Below are 18,238 nucleotides of genomic sequence, written 5' to 3'. Positions count from 1 at the left end.
GTGCACAGTTGCAATACTCATAGAACAATATTAACACACCAATAAGCAAGGACAAGGTACATCCCTGCACATAATTGGAGGGTACATGTGAAGCTGAATCGGCTATAAAAGTTCCAGCTATAAAAAGTTAAATAACAGAATTACAGAGCATAATCTTAGGAAAATCCCTAGCCAAGTTAAGGACAGAAGACATACCTCAAGGCTATATTTAATGGGTCTTATTATCTAGAACACACAAACTGCATTGGTGCACTGGTCGCAACGGCATAAGACTGAGGTAATGTACGTTTAAGTTGTATCAATATAGATGATTCAATCCTTTTTAAAAGACAGGAGAGCACTTATAATCTATTGCTAAAACATTCACATTTACTGTGCTTTTTCCATCAGAGAACACATTATATTCACGGCAGTTTAAAGACGCATAGATATTTATTCAGTTGAATAAAAGAAAATAGATTAAAAATCCTTAAATCGACATTGTGATGTCGATTTAAGGACATCACAATGTCCTTAAATCGACATTTAAGGACATTAAATGTCGATTTAATGTCCTTAAATCGACATTTAAGGAAAATGACTTTTCATTGACACAAAAGTCAATGAAGATTGACTTTTGTGTTCTTATGCTTTGCCATGCAATAAACTAAATCACTACATTTAAATCTCCTGAGGGTTTACATTAATGTGTGCTACATGCAACCAGAAGTAATGGCTGCAATAAAATACAAACTCTTTTGCAGATGAGACCCTCCTTTTCATGCATGTTAACTGTTACAGAGTAAATCAGTTAAGCTGTGTCCCTTTCTATTCAGATGATCCATTTGCACATTGTCCCTTTAAATTCAGTCTTTTTTTGCTGTTGAGTTCTGGGCTACCACCAACACTTTAATAGAGCTGTCAAACGTTCCCTAGGAAAAAAAAAACCCACACACACAACCTTTATAGGTCACTTGGTCAGATGATAGAGATATAATGTCTAAATAAACAGATTGCATTGCACAGTGAGGCAAGAGCTGCAGATCAAATATTCAACCTATGCGTCCCATCAGCATGTTTCAGATAACTGACTGATGCAAACACATCAGGTTTTGGTGATCAGGACTTTGCACATTTAACCCAGCAATAAGTGGCAAAACCCATTTTAAGAATGGATTATATTATGGAGGGGATTCAGAGTTCAAGCTTGTCCTCAATTTGCTGTACAAATGCACAAAAAGTCAGCATCAGCACCTCCAAGTTAAATCCTTTTGCTTTTCACACCAACTAAACAAATGCATAATCTAACATTTCAAACTTTTCACTTCCAAATCAGGAGGTCAAAATATTGACAGCAAAAAAAAAGAGAAAGAAATGTTTCTTAAAAGTTACCAACTGAGAAAACACAGCTGGCTTATAAAAATAATTTTTTTTACTCCTGTCAACAGGTGGAGAACCTGTGACTACAAACCAGGGAGAAGCAGGTAAAAAATAAAAATAAAAAACTCAAATAAACCATCAGGGTTTCCAAGACAGACTCAAACATGAGACTTCATTACATGAACAAAAAGGAATATTTAAAAGTTTGATGCACAAATTACTAGCTTGATTTTTTTACCTGATTAATAAAACAGTTTTTGTTTATTTTGTTCAAGATATAGTGTGAAAGATATAGATATATGTGCAGCCACTGACTGGGCACAAGTAAACAACCATCTTAAAAACTGATGAGCAAATGAAAGGAAATGTTGAAAGTTAGAAAACAAAAAACTATCTGTGCACTTTGATTTCTCAGTCAGCTTTTGAAGTCGATATCCTCTTCAGTTGTGTTTTGGCTCACAGTAGCTTATTTACTTTCACACCAAACATGGGCGAATATGTAAAAGAAGGTATCAGAAAGAAAAAAAATATATATATACAAGGCAGCCATGGTTTTCCAAATATTGAAGATAGCATGTGCAAAACACCAAAATCAAAGTGCGATGGCCACCTGAGAAGGAAGTAGTGTTCGTAAGGTATCTGTATTTGACAAAAACTGTAATCCAGAAAACTTAAATTCAGACAATAATTTAGTAAATGTAATTTTTGGCTCTAGTTCTGAGTACAGATGTTACTCTGACAGGGACTTGTGTGAGTCAGAATTAAACTTTACAATCTATGTGGCCAGAAAATTAGTTTAAGCCATAGAGTGGTTACGGAAAACAACCACTCTGACAGTGAATGGAAGCAGCTAAAAGTCTCAATTTTCTGTGCATAATTTGTTTGATAGTGATGACTAAACTGCAATTTCTTTCAAAACAAAAGAAACTGACCTAAAAAGTAAATTCAAGCTACATGGCGGATGAAAGGTAAGCCAAATTACAGGTGCACAAAAGACAGTAATCTAGTGGCAAGAGAAGATTTAAACAGATCAACATTCTTTTTGATCTATACAGTGAAATCCACCCTCTTAGACTATGTATACAAACATCTTTTCTGAATTACCATAGTTAGTGCGTTGTTGGAGAAAGTGAGATTGCTCACCTTATATTTTTGTGTAACCAATAGACTGATACTCTTCTATTTAGTGCATTACCTTTAGAAAAGCCTTTTTTCTGTGGCCACAATAATCTGTCTGTTTAGAATAATATTGGAATATTCTGGAGTTCCAAACGATACATTATCACTCCTTATGTAGTTCTGATTCTGCTTTGAAAAACAGCTGAAATGTCAAACATGAATTATTTACACGTTTTCTAGTAGTGGGGTGTGATGTTAAATGCTCTTGAAAAAGTTTCATGCAGTGCACGGACACCAAAAGAGCAAAACACAAAATGTAAAAGAATCTAAAGCGGATCTGAATTTCAGACTTCAACACATTCTAACAAATAAGCTCTGCACATATAAGCACTAAATGCATAAGTACAATTAGGGCATTTTTTTTTAACAACTCCAACATATTTAAAGAGTATCGTCTGAGATATGGATTATTCTTACTCTAGTAGGTTTATAGGAATGCACAGAATTCCTATAATTTCCCATGCATGCCTTACTCCTCCCCTCAGTGGTCACTTGTCTAAGCATGCCCCAGTCAGCGCAGCCTTGTTGACACTCTTCCCTCACGGTGATCCAGGAATTTGTAGGGAAAACACACTGAACGTCCGGAGAGATTAACACGTATCCCTGTGGTCCGTGTAGGTGCGTGAAATGCTGTCATTAGCTGTGAGTGAAAATAGAAAGCCTCAAATTCAGCGTTGCCTAGAACACACTGAAAAGTTGTTTCCCTAGACTAACTAACTATAAAGTACTGATGGAGTTGATGAAGGAATATGTTAAATATGTTGAGTTTAATTTCAACATATTGACTCAGAGCAATTAAAAACCTCAGGTGTTATCTTTTATGTCTTTAAAGAAGCAAATGAAACAGACCGTCATTGAAGTAAATGGCGTCTTGAAGAGTTTCCTTTTTAAAACGGTTTTAATCTAACAATACCCAGAAAGTAGTTTTTTTTTTTTAATATCCTGCAAATCCTAACATTTTAAAATGTTTGCAACAACTACAATTAACCATTTCAATCTGCTACTCAAAAGCTTGCAAGTGCTTTGATCACTCACAAGCATCACAAGTGTGCATTTGGTCACCAATATCTGCAGCTTACATCTGTTAAGCATGTAGAAAACTGGCTGTCACCGAAACTGTCAAAAGTTCCTACCTCTGAGTCTGAGCTCATGCTCTGCCATCTTTGCCCATAAGAACGGCTGTGCTGAACCAGAGGAAGCGGTGAAAACCAAAAAAAGCACAAACCCAAATAGTCCAAGAATATCGACGTAAAATAGACCCAGGTAGTCCTGTCACCTTTTCGGCGACTCTCCTCTGCATCGGTCACTCCTTGACCGATGCAGAAGAATGCAGCAGCAGCAAAGAGAGAACAAGAAGGGAGGGAAAGAGGGACACTGTCCATGAAAGGGAAAAGGGAATCAGGGCTGAGCAGGACAGGACAGAGCAAGCCAAGTGTGGGGAGTCGTATACTACAGATTGAGAGAGGATGTTAACAGATAAAGCGCTCTGGCAGAATCACAGCGTTTGCTGCTGTCACGAGCTAAAGACAAAAGACAAAGGAGGGTCTATCAGGCAGAGATGGGTAAGCGATCTCAAACTCAAGATATAATGATAGTGGTGGAATTAACTTTCTGTTCTGTCTTTGATAAAAACCAATTCACCTGATTGGTTGAAACAAAACATGTCCAACTTTACCATAACGGAGAGGCCCTTAAATGGCATTAATGAAATGTAAAACCACAATATGACACTCAGAGAGTGGATACAATAAGAAAGCGCAGTGTAATAAAAACAAATGTTGGTACTCTTGTCAATCTGAAGCAGTGTTTTGCATCTGGACTGAAAATTAACATGAATTTAAAAGAGATGGCCAACAGGGGAACTTAAGAAATGAGATTTACAGACATTTTGAGGGTTACTAAAATGAGATTTTTCAGCTTAATCAGTCCTGATCAGTGATAATTGGAAACTAAAACATCTGGTCATTTACCGACGATCCATGAACATGCTAAAGTGAGAGGAAGCACAGAGGTATAAACGTTACTAAGTACTGCTTATACAACATGGTGAGCCAGTTTAATTCTGGGTGTAAAAGACAGAATGGAGCAAAATCTTAGCAGATAACAGGAAGGCTAAAATGAATACAGCAAAGCTGTCTGGGAAAAAGTTAAAGGTAAAGATCTATTTTCTCTTTGAAATGCACACACGACCCTTAGGTGATGCTAATATGAGATGCTACAAACATTTTAACATGTCAGCATCATAATTTTTGCTTTGATTTACACAGTTTTAAGACAGTCAAATCCAGTTTTACAGCAGCTCCACTAATACATACATGGTACAGCATTTCCTCTGCTCCCTAAATAGTGACCAATCATGGCAAGAAGGCTAAAAAAATTGGAATCAGCAGGTCAGAGCTTTACAAAATTAGACAATTCTGAAACCATCAGAGCTTTTTAATTAAAAACTGTACCAAAATGTATTTATTTAATGCTTAATTACATTTCTTTCTAAGCAAGCACTGTTAATTTAAATCCAAATCAGAATGGCAGCCTAGTTTCTCTATGTTTGATGGTAAAGCAAATGCTCTCACTACGTAACCCTAAACTTATCAAAAATATTTGTTGCATTGTGTTTGACTTGCTATAAACGGAGAGAAAGTACACAGAAACACTTAAGATTCAGGAAAGGATGCCCAAGAAGATTTTCACCGCTGACGCTATGAAAAAGAGGCGCAATCAAACACCAGAAAGAAAATCACCTTACCTAGGTCGAGGCTATATTCATTCTTCCCCTTCTTTCTGAAAAAGTTACGCTTTCTCCATGACATCCACCGGCTTAGATTCATGATGAAAAGTGATTACATCAAAAGAATGAAGAGCATAAAGAGCACGAGAAAGAAATGACAACAACTAATCCGGAAGAGGAAGACAAGGTGGTGGTAGTGGCAGAGTCAGAGAGGAAAGTAAAAAAACAAAAAACAAAGAGGAAGTAGAGGTGAGAGAGAAGTGCATCAAGTACACTGGGTGGGTTTAACTGGGTGCTGGGCGGAACGACCCAATTTACACATTCATTCTCCAAATACTTAAATGACATTTATTTAATAAGGAACAGAGGGGGAAACAGGAAAAAGCTAGAAACCTGTCTATTTAATCCATAAAAATGAAATAAAAACCAGAAAAAGCTCTCAGACTCCCTTATTGCAGCAAACAAAAGCAGATAAATACAGTCAGAGTGGCTAACATGGCAGCAACAATCTTTTCAAATAACATTTACATGAAAGTGAAACTTGCAACACGCCAAAAAAAAAAAAAAAACAGCAATTACAGAAGTACCACATCAAATAGCGTCACAGCCATGACCTCACTTCTGATACTCAGAGTCGGCCGATGAGCTGCTGCAGCAGAGCAGGGAACCATTTGCCCATTGATGTTTTCAGTCAATGAGGAGCAACAGGACAAACATTTCTACTCCCACGCTAAGAGGGTGAAAATGGAGAGGTGGGGGGGAGGTTGGTTGAGTGAAACAGGACGGATACGGAGAGAGATTGTTTGTTTTCTTGTTTGTTTTATTTAATAGAGAGAGCGGAGGGAGGAGCACAACTCCTCTCAAGAGTCTGATTGAATTAAAAGTTCTTCTTATGCCTGAGATTCAAAGCATCTGGTCTGGTAGCTTCTCAGAAAGCTGAGATGGCTTGGGTGAGGTTAGAATTGGCAGTCAGTGAAGGAATCAGGAACTCAAAGGAACCTTTACACGCTGCATTGTTCTCCGCAAAATCCCTACAGCATCTTTAATCAAAATGCTCAAGAATAAATCCATAAAGAAAATAGTCAGAGTCAAAAGATGATTTATTTATTACAGAGTCAGAATCTTAACTGTCTTCTATTGCTCTTTTATTCAAAGTATTTTCTTGTTTTCTCGTAGTTGCTGGCTGAACAAGCTTTCCATCGGAGTCGACAACACTCGTAACCGCATAATGCCAAACAGAGGGACGTGTCCTCACTGTGGCAAAGTCGACATGAAGGTTGAATGCATCGTTAATCAAAAAGAAATACAGTTTTATTTTTTTGTTCTTTTTTTTTTCTTGATGCCTCCAGGTTGACTGTACTTTATGCCCTTGACAAAAACAAAGTATTATTCTAAAAAAAACAAAAAAATTATTACATTCTGGTCTTAAATACTCTGCAGCTCTTTTATTGTATTTACTTCTTTCTGTTGGTATTGCTTTTTTAACAGATGTTTGTTTGGTACACCACAATGCTACATTCTTCAGCCCAAGAAACCTGAAATCAGTTTATGCCCAAAACTGATAAGTGATAAAAGAGGAAAGCTCCTCTACTCATACCCTCATTTGTCTAAAATCACAGAGGACACTTAAAAACAGTCTAATATACATAAAAGGTTCAAAGTAGAAACTTGTAAAAGCAATGGGTATCATTAATGTTGGCAACAGTTTCTGAACACTCCTTTACCTGCTGTTCACGTTCTGACATTTGGTGCATTTTTATTTCCTTGATTTGCAAAGGTTTATGCAAACAGTGATACTTTATGTAAATAACAGTTAATACATTTAATTTGCACTAACCTATTAGGGCCTAAAGAAACTTTCCAAAATATTCCAACTCTTTTTGTTAAGCAATATCCGATTTAATCTCCCAATAGAGCTATTGGATGGGTGGGTTTTCTCTTGCGGATAACACTGCGAAGTAGGGATTGGCTGGTTACTCATATCAATGTATCAAGGTTTTAAAAACAGCTTTAATGCCCCATTGTGCTGTTCCTACTGATGTTTAAAGGACTTTTAGAAAGATGCCACAGAATTATGTGAGCTTGATTAGTCATCTTTCTAAATAGTCAATTCAACCAAAAACTATTTTTTAAAAACCTCAGAAAAAAATCTAAGTTTTAAAGTAATACTGTAGAATTTAACTATGAATATGATTAGATTTACTTATTCAATCCATGGAAATACTTAAGATGAAAAATAAACTTATTTGTCCTACATCAAGTGCAAGAGAATCATAACTTGCTCCCTTTAGAAACTCATTCGTTTGAGTAAGGCAATTTTTTTTTTAATGGGGAGGACAAATGATTTAGACAAGTTGCACAAAGGATGTGTCCAAATGTCGCATAAAAAGGAGAGAACACTTGTCAGTATGTGCCTGAAGTCAATTTAAGACGGCTCATTTGTGCCGTTTCCACCCTTCTTCTCAAGGCTCTAAATGTCATGTGCAGGGTGGAGTACAGTTAGAACTGAGCTAGCACATGGACCAGAGAGTCCCACACACTACCACACCCTGGGGAGATGTTTTGGCCTCAGCCTCCATTCCCAAATTTCCAGCCAGGACTTTTGTAGCACTAGCTGGAGTCACTCCCCCTTCCCAGGCAGCCAAATCCAGCAACAACCCTGAAGACCAAAGCAAACACAGAGGCCTCTGTACTTATATGTATATATATTTAGAAACATCCAGCTGTGTGGTTACTTATTTCCCAAAGTGGAAAACTCTCATTGACCCATAAAAGAAAGAAAGTGAAGGTAAGCCAGAGAGTAAGAAAAAAAACAAAAAACAAATTGCTAAGATTATTTTGTTTGACTTTTCATTGGATGACAGTGCTCTTTAAGAATTCAATTTTTTTCCCCCCATGGCATAACAATGACAACATTAATCTTTAATCCTAATAGCTTAACTACGTCAAACAATTACTACTTCTCAGCAAGTAATTCAACTTTCTTTCACACCAACTCACACAGCTGATGAAGTTTTTTTTTTCCCGCACGCCCTGTGGCAACAGACCAGGTCTAGCATTAGGGAACAGTGACAAGCAACAGAGCTCGTAGGGTGACATATCACACCCTCAGTTTGGTTAACGCTCACATTCTTGCTCGCAGAGAGACAATAATAGTTCTGACACAACAGAATAGTCCACACCCAAAGATAATATGGAACCAAATACTCCTGTCTGGTGCTCAGCTGGGGAAGACGACAATAAAACAGCACATGTCAAACAGGTGCAAACAATTTAATGAGAGTTGGAGAAGAAAAGAATGGTAATTTTAACTGCAGAACTATGACAAAAGAAAGCTTTTCTGGTGTGTCTCCAAAGTCAAACAAGTTTTTATGTCACACAAAACACTGAATATACACAAAAAGTACTTTTTAAATTATGATTTCTTTCCTTAGGGGGAAAATTATCCAACTCAACAAGTGATTGTCTTCTAAAGCTAATACCAGGATGCTACACTTTTGGCAGGAAGAAGGTTTTTAATGGTCTCAGATATCTGGCAAAGAGTATTTTGCATCTCTATCCATTCTTCTTTACTGATTCATTTTAAACTCATCTAAGTGGATTATGAGACCAAGCAGCCTGTTTAAGGTTCTGCCAGAGTGGACTGGGAAGCCTGGGACCAGTACCACCACCATATTTGAATGTCAGCGTGATGTCCTGTTCTCAAAAACATTTATTCCACAAGAGATGCAACAGAACACACACACATCATCCAAAAACTTTTTTCACTTTTGTCTCACCATTCAATAGAAATATATCATCAAATGTCTACAGATTACCAAGATGTGTTTCGGTCGGTTTAATGATGAACATTGAAGTTAACTGAGGAAGGTTAAACCTGCAGAGGTTTAGATGTTGTTCTGGGTTCCTTTCTGGCCTCCTGGATAAATCACCAATGTGTTCTTGTAGTAATTTTGGAAGGCCACTCCTCCTGGGAAGGTTCACCGTTGTTTCCAAGCTTATGGATATGATTCTCACTTTGATTCTCCGTTTTCCCAAAACATTGATAAGTCCTGGGTATGCAAAACTAAACTCAATCACTTCATGACAAGGAAGTGGGGTAATGACATTGTCACACAGGGTAAGTTTGGATAGCTTCCCTTAATAAATAAATTAATTAATTTGAAGACTGTTTTTATATTTATGCAGATTTTCTGAAACATTTATGTGCAACAAAAAAAGTGATATCAGAAGAAACCTTTAAGGGAGCAAATGCTTTTAATAATTCTGGATGTGTTTATTTTAAGTTATCAAGCCTCTCACTTTCATATCCTCCAGTCAAAAGACCATGTGGGACATGCAATATGATCCTCATAACATAATAAATTGAAAACAACCTATTAGAGAGAATGATGAGAAAAGCTACAACACAAGACAAGGATGTTCGTTGCCATTTTACATTTGTCTGCACTCTGGAATGAGAAGTTAGAAAGTACAAGAACAGAATAAACAGGTAGACCTTCAAGGGGTTACAAGATAATCCAAGCAGAACTTTGTGAAATAGTGCGTGTAAGCATCCTTAGCGCTTTGACTTGTGGCTAACCGCTGTCGGCAAGGTTAACCGAGATATTTCTGCACATGAAGTGAAGTAAGGGTGGTCTAAAGTCCAGAAACCAAACATTCACAAATTTTGTGATTACTTGGATTCAAGTAAGATTTGGAGATCACAGCCAGTTGGCTTTTCTGGGTTCAGACAAGCTTAAACAAGTAACTGCAAGTCATCATAGATGTATAGTTTATTCTCTTACAAATCACTGGCAAAATTCAACTAAAGGTACAAAAACACTGCATACCACCATTTGATGCTTTGTTTTTAAAATGAAATTTAATTAAATCAGCCAAGTTAGCAACAAGGAGGAGAAATTGAAAACATCTGCAGCTTGTAGTGCAATCCTTCCAAGAAGCTAGTGGCCTGTAGATTTCAGAGATGAAGCTACATGCAGGTCAGCTGCTGATTGGCTGAAAGTAAGGTCGAACTAGATAGGATCCAACTACATTTATCACAAGGAACACCAAGCGTGACAAACACTCAAGGACAAAGACCCCACAGATAAAATGCCCAACATGTGCTGCATAAGACAATCTAGGTTTCAGTCTATCACAAAGTGAATGTTTGTTTCTCGCTATGGCCGTTGCTTTATGCGGACGAGCAGAAATAATAAGACAGAATAACATTTACATCAAACAAATGACAACTGCAGCAAGTACGTTTTCTCAAACGGACATGCTGACATGCTCTCTTTTTTTAAATAGTTGGTGACAACCTTTGAAATTTATTTTTGAAAGCCTTTTCATTAGATCCTAGGGTCTTCATGAACTAATGGCTGTTGTCCCAGCTGTGAAGATATCCCTCCACCTGCCCACCGGGCATCACCCACTCACTTCTTACAGCTCAAGTTTCAGCTCCACACAGCCTACACATCTTCTAACAAAGGAGCTCCTTATCTGTATTTATGACTTTACAGCACCCACAACTCAACTTCGTTTAGATACAGAATACATTTTAAGATCCAGCCTTTACAGACTTTAAGAGGTGTGAAAAAAGTAGGATATAAAATTATGATCATGATGTGTGCGAGCATATATAGTCCACTGGTCATTTTTCATCATGCTCAGGGTCTAATAAGCCCTGAATGATAAAACGGAGAACGTGATTGACATTTTCACAGAATTGTCAATGCAAAGGTATCACAAAACTGAGGTGAGAAAAGAATTCTGCATTGATTAGTTTTATTATTTTGTTTTCCAAATAAAAATCATACTAACTGTGATTTAATATATTAAGTGACTCCAAGTGGAGAACATCTTTTAACATCAACAAATTAACCCTTTCATGCATGAATTATGATCCTTTGTGTCAGGATTTTTTTCCAATTTTTCTTTTATTGTCTTAAGAAATTTAAAAAAAGTAGGAAAAAAAATGTAAAAAATTCTTTTTTTTTTTCAAATTTTTTTTAGGTGATCAATTGTAATTTTCTCCAAATACAAAGTTGTTATTTGAAAAAAAAAATACATCAGTAGTATTGTTCTTTAGGGGTTATCAATATTTTTTTTACCTGCAAGAGTCGTCTACAGTGGAAAGAGATCAGCAAGCTTTTTTGTCGGTCGGCCATATTGGATTTAACAAAAATTATTTCTAGCTTTTGCAGCTGATGGCCACTAGTTGATAGTGTATTTTATGATGCATTAGTGTCCACTTCAGGGGTCTGTGTGCATTTATAACATAAAAATCCACAAGAAGCACAAGAAAATGGCTTTTAGATAGCTGTCCACTGTAGTGACCACTATGCATGAATAGGTTAAACTTGCAACATCTAAGAACCAAACAACCAAGTCAGATTTTTTTAGAAAAATTGATCTGTAAATCATTGTAGTTTCAAAACACAAAACAAGATGTCATACTTGGTCTTTTAAAAAGTAATTTTTGTGTGTATTCTTATCCACTAGAAGAAATTAAGGAGGCACGCTTCAAAAAAATTGGTTTTATTTTGTTAACTTTCACAAACCGATTCTCTAAACTTTTTATGCAAGTAAATGTCGCTGGATATTTGCAGTAACACTTAATGATTAATTTCAAATGAAAGCAAATATTCAATTTTAAGGCAATATAAAAATATCACATATTTTTGCACCATTACCATGTATTAAGCTCCAGTTTTCATCTTCAAACGTATCTCGTTCTATTCCAATAAAAAATAAAACTGAAAATTGTAGCTGTAAAGTGACAAAATGTTTAAAGCATCAATGGATATTACTGCTTTTCCAAGGCACTTTACTTATAGGCATACCAACGACATGTAGGTTAAAAAAATAAAAATAAAAAACTAGGGTCAAGGTTGTTGTGTTTCTTCAATATAAACGTATAACTCTGAAGATATCAAACTGTTTTAGAGTGCCACGGCAATGGTATGTATTAAGTGTGTAACTATACTTTTTTAGTTGCTATGGTGACCTGAAACTTGGTAAGAAAAATCCTTGTGGTCTGAAGACTAGAGCTGTAAATTACAAACTCTTCTGGGAGTACCGGCTCAGTGGAATTCCTGGCACGGATCTGAAAGCGCACCAAGGCTGGGCGAGTGCGGAAAGCTGGGACATGGACTTTTTTCTTCTTCTCCCCCAGTGTGTTTGATGGTTGAGAGAAACAGCAAAGTGCAACTAGCAGGACACTGCAACAAGTCAAAGCTGTAATTTTGCTTTAAGCCAGAATAAATGATTCTGGGAGAAAAGCTCACATCAAATTGACCTAATGAAGATATGGTACGGTCAATTCATGCAGTTCTAGGGACTAGTTGTGCATTACATAGATACAAATGTTGCTAAATTGCTCTCATCTATAAAAGAAAGTATATTTTCACATAACAGGTTTTCTTACACCTGCTGATTTGTGTTTTCTCCACTCTGGTGGTTGTTCAGTAGAGTACAAGATCGCCCTGTCATAACTATTATATAACCCTGACAGTTTGAACTGTCTGTAATGATTTACTGGCATCAACACATCAATCTATCCACTTAGCTATCCATCCATCTTCTGTCACTCATCCAGAATCAGGTTGTAGGGACAACAGCCTCAGCAGAGGTTCCCAGACCTCCCTGTTTGGCAGCTAACTCTTTTAGCTCATTTAGGAGAGTCCGACTCATTCCCAAGCCAGTCATGGGAGAGAATCACTAGGCAAGTATCAAGTCTGAACCCGGGCCTCTTCCCAGTGGGATATGTCCAAAATACATCCCACTTGTCAATGCAACTTTACTTGTTTTCATAATAAACATTAGATGAAGCTAAAAGATGCGTCATAAACATATTTAATTATTTTCAGCTGTTTGACTAGAACATCATCTTTTTGACAAACGAGAGTGAGAACCGTGGCGCCTGTAAATACATTTTTTGTTTCCCGGCCAAATCTGATTGCAATCATTGATTCTAGCAAGTCTGTTCTACATTTGGGTTGTTCTTTAAACTTTTCAAAGTCTCCTCACTGCTTACATCTAAGCATATGCTTGTATGATATTCTCTTAGAATAGTGCAGCTTTTTCTAAATCTGTTCCTTATAAAGTAACAGTAGGAAACAAGCTGATATTAGCTGGTTAGCCAGTCTGGCTATCTGCTAGACAGGGACTGCAGTGACAGACATGTTGCTCATTGCTTTGCATCAGAAATGGGAGGTGCTCCTTTAGTTTCTATCATGACCATCCCTGTTTTTAACCTTCTAAACACCTGGATTTATGGGGCAGGGACATACTGCACCATCATGCGCTCCATACAGACAGATAAAACACTCATTCTCTGACATATAAAACATACTTTCAACCAGAGGAAGAGTGTAACAAATCATTTCTGCAATTTTTAAACCTTAACCTTTTAAAATTTTGCCATGTATTGAACTCCATGACTTAGCCTACCTACCAAAAATAAAATAAAACAATACATACAAATACTTGAATTAAAAAGTGTGACAACAATTGCCATCACTTCCTTTGCAATCCATGCGGATTAACAAATGATGTCTGGAATGTGGACAGACAACTCCTCTCTTGCAAAAATCACAGCATGGGCACCCAGCCTACTATGATTTAAGAACTAATCCCAGGTTTCATCCAGTTTAAGCCTTCCAGAACCACTGGACTAGGGATCAATGGGTGAGAGGTTGAGTGTACACTGGACCCGTCACTAGTCCATCACAGAAAAAAAAACACCAATTTAGACTTCAAGGCAATTTAGAGCAGACAAGCAGCTTAACATGAATGTTTTGGTTCAGTGGGAGGAAGCCAGAGTACCAAGAGAAAACCTACATATGAATATGGAGAACATACAAACTAAAACTCTATTCAAGCCTATGTCCTTTTGCCACGAGGCAACAGTAGAAATGATAATGGAGCTCTATAGCAAAGTTCAATCTCTAAACTTTATGTGAACCGTCTCAAATGAACTAGGAAAACAAGCGCATCAAGAATGTCAACTTTCTGCATCTACCTTGAACAATTATTTGTTTTAAATCCAATTTTTTATGCGCTATGTGAGTATTATCTATATTTGCTAAAACAAAGACCTCCAAATCCCTCGCAAATACCCGGGGTCTTGTATACATGTTTTAAACCGACGCATTTTTGTGAATGCTAGACGAGTTCTGTACAGAAAGACGAGCACTTCTCAGTCGCTTATCTTTCACTGTCCCTTTTGTTATTTATCTGAAACACAAGCTATTTAATCTTTGAAGGACACATAATTTACCCCCTGGGAATTCCTCTAAGTTATCTTAAATTACCTCACCTTTTCCCACCTGAACAACAACTTGTTTGTGCATTGTCTCTTTCTTTGAGGGAGGCGTCTACAAAAGATTAACCTATGGAATGAAAACATTGACAGAGAAAGACCGTTGGGTGTGGCTCTCTAAACCTATCCCTGCATTCTTTTCTACGCCGTTCTCTGCTGCCATTGGTCAACTTGTCCTGCTGCTTTCTCTCAGTGAACTCCGTATAGTCAACTGTCTCCGGTTCGCTTCACGTGCTTTGCTGCTCGCTTTGCTTCCGTCCCTTTTCCCCGGGCTCCATGGGAACGGAGGCTAACCATGCACAACAGGATTTCTGGCTCTGTCAGGGTTTCCTTTCGGTCCCTATGCCCTCAAGCACCTTATTCTGTGAGAGTGTAACCCCTTATTCTATGAGGTGATGTGTACCTAAAGAAGCCTGGAACCTCTGTCAGAATTTGCACTTGCACATGTGCTCACTGACTAACCATGCTGGGTGCTCTAGAAGAGAAGTCACTTTTTAGAAAACATACCTGATCTCCACTTGATGATTTCATTAAACTCTTCATTGACTCCTCCTTCTGCAGTGTCTCCTTGTAATGCCATTGTAGATTAATAATCCAACGTTTGCACAGATCAAACTATGTGGTACACCCCAAAGCCACTTTGGAAACAGTGGGAAAGCTCCTCTTCTGCCCCTGAGAGAAGAAAAAGTTGTCTTAGGCAAAAGTATTTAGATATGAATGATGTATTTAACTTTTGCTTCTATTTAAAATAACTTCTTTAATGCTGTTACATCTGTGATTGTTGAGTGTATTTCAGTGGATTATATGTAAAAGACCAACAGAAAGAATTAAGCAAATATGAAAAAAGGAAGGATACATGGATATTTTTTTCAACTAACACTCTGAAATGTGTGATGCTCATTTGTATTTCATCCCTTTAAGTTGATACTTTGTAGAATCACAACTATGGACATGTAAAGACTAAAATTTTTAGACATTTCCTTTTGCAAAAAAGCTCGAATCTGTCAGACTGAAAGGAGAAGGTCTGTAATTACAGATTTTAAAATTCTTAACTTCTCCTTCTCCCCTCCCTATAGGTTTTAATCGTGGCTGGGCCATTTTGACACATGAATATGCTTTAATGGTAATCATCCCATTGTAGCTCTGGTGTTATGGATCAGTCCTGTTGGGAAGTGAACTTCTGCAACAGGCTCGGTTTTACAACCAAAGATGAGATTTCTTCCAGGATTACCCTGTGTTTGGCTTCATCCATCAACTCAGTCAACCCTAACCCGCTATTCTGTTTACGTTTCAAAAAAGCCTCCCCACTGTATAATCCTGTCACCACCAGGTTTCCCCGTATACATGATGTTTAGTTTTACAAAGTGTTAGTTTTATTCCACACATAGCATTTTGCATGAACACCAAAAGGTTACAATTTGATTACATCTGATGAGTGAATGTTTTTTTCATATATTTGCCCTTTTTGTAGCTTTTAGTACATTTCACATATGAATTTCTATGTTTGATTTTGACAGCATATTTCATATAGGGATAGGGAATCCATTATTTAAAAAAAAAAACATTTCTACCTCAGAATGTGGATATATTATATCAGTTTTTCCGATTCAAAGGGAGTGAAAACGTTTACAGGGATTTGTAACTGACCATTATCTTGAGGACCTTTGCAAATGAAAACAAAATCCTTGAAGGGGGAAAAAAAATCTCCTTTGACCTATAAATGGGAATGCATAAAGTTGAATCTTGTTTTGTTTAGTTAACAATCCCTATCATGGTTCAAATTCTGCTTTGTGTGAACACTTTGCTTTGATGTGCCATCAATACACTCCATTCACAGTTTTGACTTATCCAACAGTTCTACTGAGTTGATTTTGGACCCTGGCAAGGAGCTTATGGACATAAAACTGAGATATTATTATGCAATTTGTTGTCATGTGCTAACATGCAACTGAGCATGTGATTCTTTGTGGACGTTTTAAATTTACAAACAGGATATGAAATAAAAGCCATCCCTCTTATCCCTCGTGCGCTCATTTATAACTCATTTATAAAAGGCCAATTGGGTTTTGTGGTTCGTTCATTAAAAGGGTTTCCATCCACTCCCAAAACATTTGAGGGAAGCTTCTGTGCAGATTTACCAAGCTGTTGCAGGGTGAGTCCAAGCTCTTACAGCATGATGTAAAACCCCAAAAATAGCTGTATAAGTAAGGAAAAGGCGGCACTATCTATCTTTGCATGTGTGTTAAAAATTTCAGTTCCTCTCCGAGTTAGACGGGTAGTTGTGGCGACCATAGCAAAACAGAGATACAATCTGTCAGATAGGCTGTACTCCTTGAAAATGTTACTATATAATGATTTAGAAGTTCATCTGAGAATTTGGAGTTGAAATGGGCTACGATTGGGCCAAGTACATTTATTTAAGTCTTCTTTTTTTTTAGGACTCTGACAAATTCTCCAACACAAACACGAGTCGGAGTGGCCTAGTTGGAGTTAATGTTTCATCTCCAAGGCATGACTGCAGCGAATACTCAGCCAATTCAATTAAACTGCAACGTGCACACCAACACCTACGTCAAGACCCCAGGTGGATTCACTTCAGTGTTTTGTTTTAAGAAGCTAATCTAACCTACCCCGCTTCCCCCGAAAGATAAACACCAGCGGTGAACTTTTAAAGTAGTGTTCTTTAAGGTGTTTTGCTATGTTTAAAAGAAACAAACTCACCTCCACCGTCTGTCACAGGGGTCAGGAAACGCGTTCCCTCAAAACAACTTCAAAATGTACAAACAAGGCCTAATGTGCCAAAGTTGTTTCCGAGAACAAAAGTCCAAGCAGTTTAAGGCATTTTCTACGAGGCACAGAGCACCTTCCTTATCAAAGCTTAAGTCCAAGCTCAGATAAAGTAAGGAGACCCTTCCTGAAGAGCATCCAGTCTCCACGATATGCTCCCTTAAAAAAAGATTCACGAGACGCCTCTTTGCTGTTTAATGCCGAGCAAAACTCCGATGATGTCTTAGTAGTTTACAGCTTGCTGTGTCCCTAAAACTGGAAGTCGGTTACAGCATTTCACAACTGAACACGGCGGTGCAGGTCCTACAACTTTGTTCCTGTTGCTTTCTTGACTCTTTCTCCCTATTGCTCTCACTGATGTAAAGTTAGCCACACTTACCTGCTTGAAGCGGAAATGCAAGAATCCGTCTATCAGAATAAAACAATTAGTTGTTTGACTTGCACAAACTGTAACGGACCATTTTCTGTGTTTGTTCAGGGTTTTATTCTTCTAGAAAGACAACCAGATAATTAGTACTGATTTGCATCACATCGAAGATAAACTCCCATTTGGAGAAGAAAATAGAAATAAACCTTTATTTTTGAAGAACTTAACCGGAAGTATTTATGTAACGTGCCTTTTTTAACAACCGCCTCTGGCTGTTCCCTTGCCTGTAAAAGTTTTCCTGACTGGGAGATGGAAACATGGCGCGGTGACCGTCACGTGACGTAACACCACCAAAACCGGCAACTCCCACCAGAAATCCCCCTTTATTAGAAAAAAAAAACACTATACGAAAAGTCATGTGAATACAGAACCGGTTCATTCAACAAATGCATAACTACATAAATGATTGTATACAATAACATTTTTTTTAGAAAATTTTAAAACAAAACCG

At 37.4% G+C, this 18,238-nt stretch overlaps 1 protein-coding gene across 1 annotated transcript in view; it reads right to left on the bottom strand.

The window, feature by feature from the left end:
• Nucleotides 1-5,363, bottom strand: part of utrn (utrophin) — a 168,055-nt gene extending 162,692 nt beyond the window's left edge. The window contains exon 1 of the mRNA XM_016662912.1: nucleotides 5,285-5,363. Coding sequence (XP_016518398.1) covers nucleotides 5,285-5,348 — 64 coding nt within the window. The 5' untranslated portion in view covers nucleotides 5,349-5,363. The remainder of the gene's footprint in view (nucleotides 1-5,284) is intronic.
• Nucleotides 5,364-18,238: the final 12,875 nt, after the last annotated feature.

This window comes from Poecilia formosa, unplaced genomic scaffold (assembly GCF_000485575.1).
Source record: "Poecilia formosa unplaced genomic scaffold, Poecilia_formosa-5.1.2 Scaffold1, whole genome shotgun sequence".
NCBI classification, from domain to species: Eukaryota; Metazoa; Chordata; class Actinopteri; order Cyprinodontiformes; family Poeciliidae; genus Poecilia; species Poecilia formosa.
This window is presented reverse-complemented; position numbering and strand designations above follow the sequence as displayed.